The sequence below is a fragment of the Momordica charantia genome, assembly GCF_013281855.1.
Source record: "Momordica charantia cultivar OHB3-1 chromosome 7 unlocalized genomic scaffold, Mcharantia_2.0 BLBB01000007.1, whole genome shotgun sequence".
NCBI lineage: Eukaryota > Viridiplantae > Streptophyta > Magnoliopsida > Cucurbitales > Cucurbitaceae > Momordica > Momordica charantia.
Window position 1 is genome coordinate 5,037,751 of NW_028275165.1, and position 4,185 is coordinate 5,041,935.

Consider the following 4,185-nt stretch of genomic DNA (forward strand, 5'->3'; position numbering starts at 1 on the left):
AACTCTTATTTTTTATTTTTATTTCTCTACTTAATTAGTTTAAACATATAATTGCAATAAAAAAATAAAAAATATAACACATCTTAATTCAAACTCTTATTGCCGCGGGAACACACTAAAATGTTATTTTGTTCCATCCTATTCTGAAAGTGGAAACCACTCAAACTTTGAAAAACAAAATAAAACAACATCAAAAGGTTATTTGAAAAAAAAATATAAAATTGTTTTTAAAAGATAACTTGTTAATAATGAAGAGTTACACTGTAAAACGATTTTTAGAAGTTGGTGCTTTTGTGTGGTCTGGTAATTTTTGGGGGAAAGAATAGTGAGTGTTTGAGGGGTAAGTTCATACAAAGAATGAAAAATATAATAAGAAGAAAAAGGCATTTTGAAGAATATGAATTGAATTACAGAAGCTGCTGAGAGATTCTGATAGAAACCACTTCTCCATTTGCTCCTCCTCTCATGGCCTGGTATTTCACATGAACTCCTGCATCCCTCAAACAAGATTAACATATCTTTACAATTGTTTTTACAGGTAAAAGCACTTCTGACAAAACTACTTCCCACCCAACTTCACTACATTCATAAACACCACTTTTCACCCTTTCGAATATCATATTAAGAGTGGAAGGCCATTTACCTTCATTGTCTTGTAAATAGGTGTTTACAGCAACGGCATGGAGAGTGATCATAGCCTTTGGTTGCCAATCTGTACGCTTTCCACTCCATGTTTGCATATCCAGTATTCCTGCCAATTCATGCATTTATAAGTTCATAATTCAATCTCCACAACTCGATATTTTTTGGTCGCATATGGTTTAATTTTGTGAGTTACAACAACCTTCAAGATCTAAAAACATAACTGAGTTTGCACGGATTTAATAATATGTAACTCAAAAGCTCAAGATCAAGAACTTCATTGTTAGTGTATTAAAAATACTTTTCCTGGACAGTTGCTATACCAGAGGTTGAAGAGTCTTCCAGGTGCTTGACATCAAAAATGGCCCCTGAAGCTGCTTCTGTAGGCTTCCTGATATCATGGGAACCTACAATCTGATAATCCCAACTCCCATCTTGGTAACCTTCATTTAGGAACAACTCTATGTGCCTCGCATCCAACGTCTGCATTGTTCCTACATAATAATAATATTAGCAGTATCAGCAAGAGCCAACAAGTTGTACATCAAATATTCTTCCTGCAGTGATTATTCAAGTAAATTGTTTGGTCTAATTCATGTTTGGGTGGTTGACTATGAACTAGTGCTGATTAACGGATGATTGGGGTATGTGATCATTACCATCCGTATTTCAAAATAGTATTGGGTTTAATTTTCAGTAAAATTTGGAAGTGAATAAGCCTAGCTGTGAAGTTCTTTTATACATAGTATGGTATATCAATTTACTCCGAAAGTACTAAACTCTTGCAACAAGTGAAATTCTACATTTTAGTGGCATCCAAAATGTTTGCTCGAGGGGCTTACCATCACATGTATTCAGGTCGCAGACGGGACAACGAACAAGTTGTAGATCTGCCACATTAGTCCAAAGATAATGTAAGTTTACTTATAGACATAGGATTATAAGATTGCCAAATTACGAGAACAATGAAAGAAAATGACAAACTTCTAGGAAGCTTAAAACTACCAGCTATCCAGATCCCAGTTTTAACATTGTGCAAGACACAACAACCGGACTCCAACATGTTATCCTTTGAATCCTGTTTTGGGATTTTCACTTGGGAGCCTAGCCTTTCTGACAGGAGTGCTACTGAAGAATCCATGGAAAATGCCCCAATTCGCATCCAATCTGGTTTCCTCAAAAAATATAACAATATGGTAAAGAATCAGACTACAGTGCATTTAATATATTGGGATTATGAAATATCTACTTTATAGGAGGATTCCAAAGGAGCAGTATGAAAGCTTTAACCTCAAAATGATGGATCTCATAATGCCTACACCCTCTAAAATAACTTAAGATTCAATGAACTTTGAATATCAAGTTATTTGGTAAGATGTGATAATAAGATTAGACACACAGTTAAATACTTAGTCAGAACAACAATCTCATCTGATAATAAGTTTTTGCATCCCAATCACTCACCAAGATGCTTCTCCTGCTGCCGGAAAATGTAAGAGTGGCTTCCGTCTGGAACATGGTTGATTGAATGGTTAGGCAAACGCATAACTTATTCAAAAGAGACAGAACACAACTCGGAGGACTCGGAACCCGATCCTTACCGAAGGCGGAAACATAGAGTTTAATCCATTTGAAGGCCGTGATTTGAGGAGCAGAGACCTGAAGATCACGCAGGCAGACATACTTCCATATGCTGTCTTCCATAACTAAACGGTAAAACCACCGACTAGTCGCCGCAAGCATCATCAGAGATCTTCCGTCAAGAAACTTCGCCACCTCTGTCCACACGTCCGCGTCATACCTTCCATGTTCATTCGTCACGAAAATAAGGTTAAATTACATATTCTCAGCTTTGAAACAAAGTATTATTTCTATTCTATGATCCATCAATCTCAATCCCGATCAACCAAATTTAAGACTAATGGCTTAATAAACAAAGTAGCTTTCGATTCCCAACATAAGAAATGAGTCAAAATTGAAGGTTTAAACTGTAGCAAGTAGCTTTAAACTGTAAAATATGAACAATCACATTATCGAAATCTTAGAAGTAGGACTGATACATATAGAGAAGACTCGGAATACTGAATGTGATAAATAAGAAATTTAAATTTAAACACTGAACTAGTTTCGCTCCTTTTACATGTCCAATAAACACTTGGAAACTATACTGAAGAATTGGCAGTACTATTTACATTACGAACTGTTAGGACTTATGATCAAATTCTAAGAGATTCAGGAAATGTTATCAGAACGAACAAGTTTTAGCTGCGATAGATTCTTCAAACATTCACTTTGAGCTAATCTCACAGACACAACACGAATTATTCATTTCCTTCTACTTCAAAATCCTTTGCAGTACTATACAAATTCGAACATACAATCAAGCTCAGAGAGCCTCAAAGTCGAGGAAATAACTTCATATCTCAATTTTCGAACTCTGCGTAATTATAATCACTTCAAAGCAAATCACATTCGAATTTCCTCACCGTCGCAAAACGGTAGAAAACACAAACGCATTCAGGTCTACAGTACAGGTAAGCATGTTTTTAGGCGCGAAACTGAAATTAAGATTACCTACTAACAACGATGATGAAAATGGAGAGCAACAGAGAGAGAGGAAGAACCAGCAGGAAGAGGAAGATGCAGTGAGAAAGGCGGAACGAGGAGAGCTGCAAGGATGAATGATCGGATGCTTAACATCTCTTCGGATTCGCTTGGCCATTACTCCCTCCGGCTCCGCAGCAGCAATCGGCGATCGCTTAGACAATCTCTCCCGCTCCATGGCACTGGATTGAGATCTCGTAACCACTCGATCGCGCGCTGAGGAAATGCTCAGTTTTTTCCCCATGGACGCCCTCACTTTGCTGCTCTGCTCCTCTCGCTCTCAAACTTGGCTATTTTTATGCGCGGGAAACGTTCGAATTTTTTAAACTTAATTAACGGGACAAATAAATACAAGTAATGTTATTATTATTAATATTATGACAAATTTAATGTATGGCCAAAAGGGTAAATATGTGATACTATCTTTAATATTTATGCTCCTTTTTTTTATTATATCTGTAATCCTTTGAGATTCTTTTTTAATTTTTCTTTTATTCACGTTGAATAAAATCATGTAGAAGTAACGAAGCGATATTAAAATATGTTACAAATTTAGCCTAATTTTTTTTTAGTTATTTTTCTTCTATTTTAAAAGGTTATAGTTGTTATGGGGGAGACCGGGCGAACACATGTCAGATAGCCAAGAGATATGTCGACGTGGTGACGTTAGATCGACTGCTAGAAACTGACCCAGATGTGTCTTATCGTTACCGCCATCAATGAGCGTAGGAGATAGTTTTGACTGAGTCTAGTCAGCAATCATGACTTGTCTGGCTAAATCTGTAATTGAGTAAAAGAATCCAATCTTCCTTGCCTACCGATTCAATGTTAATTGATGATAAAAGAGTTCGTAATCCGTTACCCAGATATATTCAAATTATTTCTAAAATACATTATTTACCGTCTCCGACTACGATTAACTTTAGCGTCGGAGTGTTC

General features: G+C 36.4%; 1 protein-coding gene across 1 annotated transcript; it reads right to left on the reverse strand.

Moving 5' to 3' along the window:
* Positions 1-351: 351 nt before the first annotated feature.
* On the reverse strand, positions 352-3,496 carry RMF (reduced male fertility). The gene is made up of 8 exons (XM_022296343.2): positions 3,267-3,496; positions 2,244-2,443; positions 2,107-2,151; positions 1,648-1,809; positions 1,485-1,532; positions 966-1,136; positions 644-751; positions 352-490 (listed from the first exon to the last, which is right to left on the reverse strand). Exons 1-8 carry the CDS (start codon positions 3,488-3,490, stop codon positions 408-410), a joined length of 1,041 nt encoding a protein of 346 aa, XP_022152035.1. The 5' UTR covers positions 3,491-3,496; the 3' UTR covers positions 352-407.
* Positions 3,497-4,185: the final 689 nt, after the last annotated feature.

What these genes read in the sequence shown, in the direction of transcription:
- RMF (XM_022296343.2), bottom strand. Translation starts at nt 3,490, where the DNA reads ATGGGGAAAAAACTGAGCATTTCCTCAGCGCGCGATCGAGTGGTTACG. An exon ending in ACTCTATGTTTCCGCCTTCG is followed by an intron (nt 2,152 to 2,243) that starts GTAAGGATCGGG and finishes ACCATGTTCCAG; the next exon opens with ACGGAAGCCACTCTTACATT. An exon ending in GCAGCAGGAGAAGCATCTTG is followed by an intron (nt 1,810 to 2,106) that starts GTGAGTGATTGG and finishes TGAGGAAACCAG; the next exon opens with ATTGGATGCGAATTGGGGCA.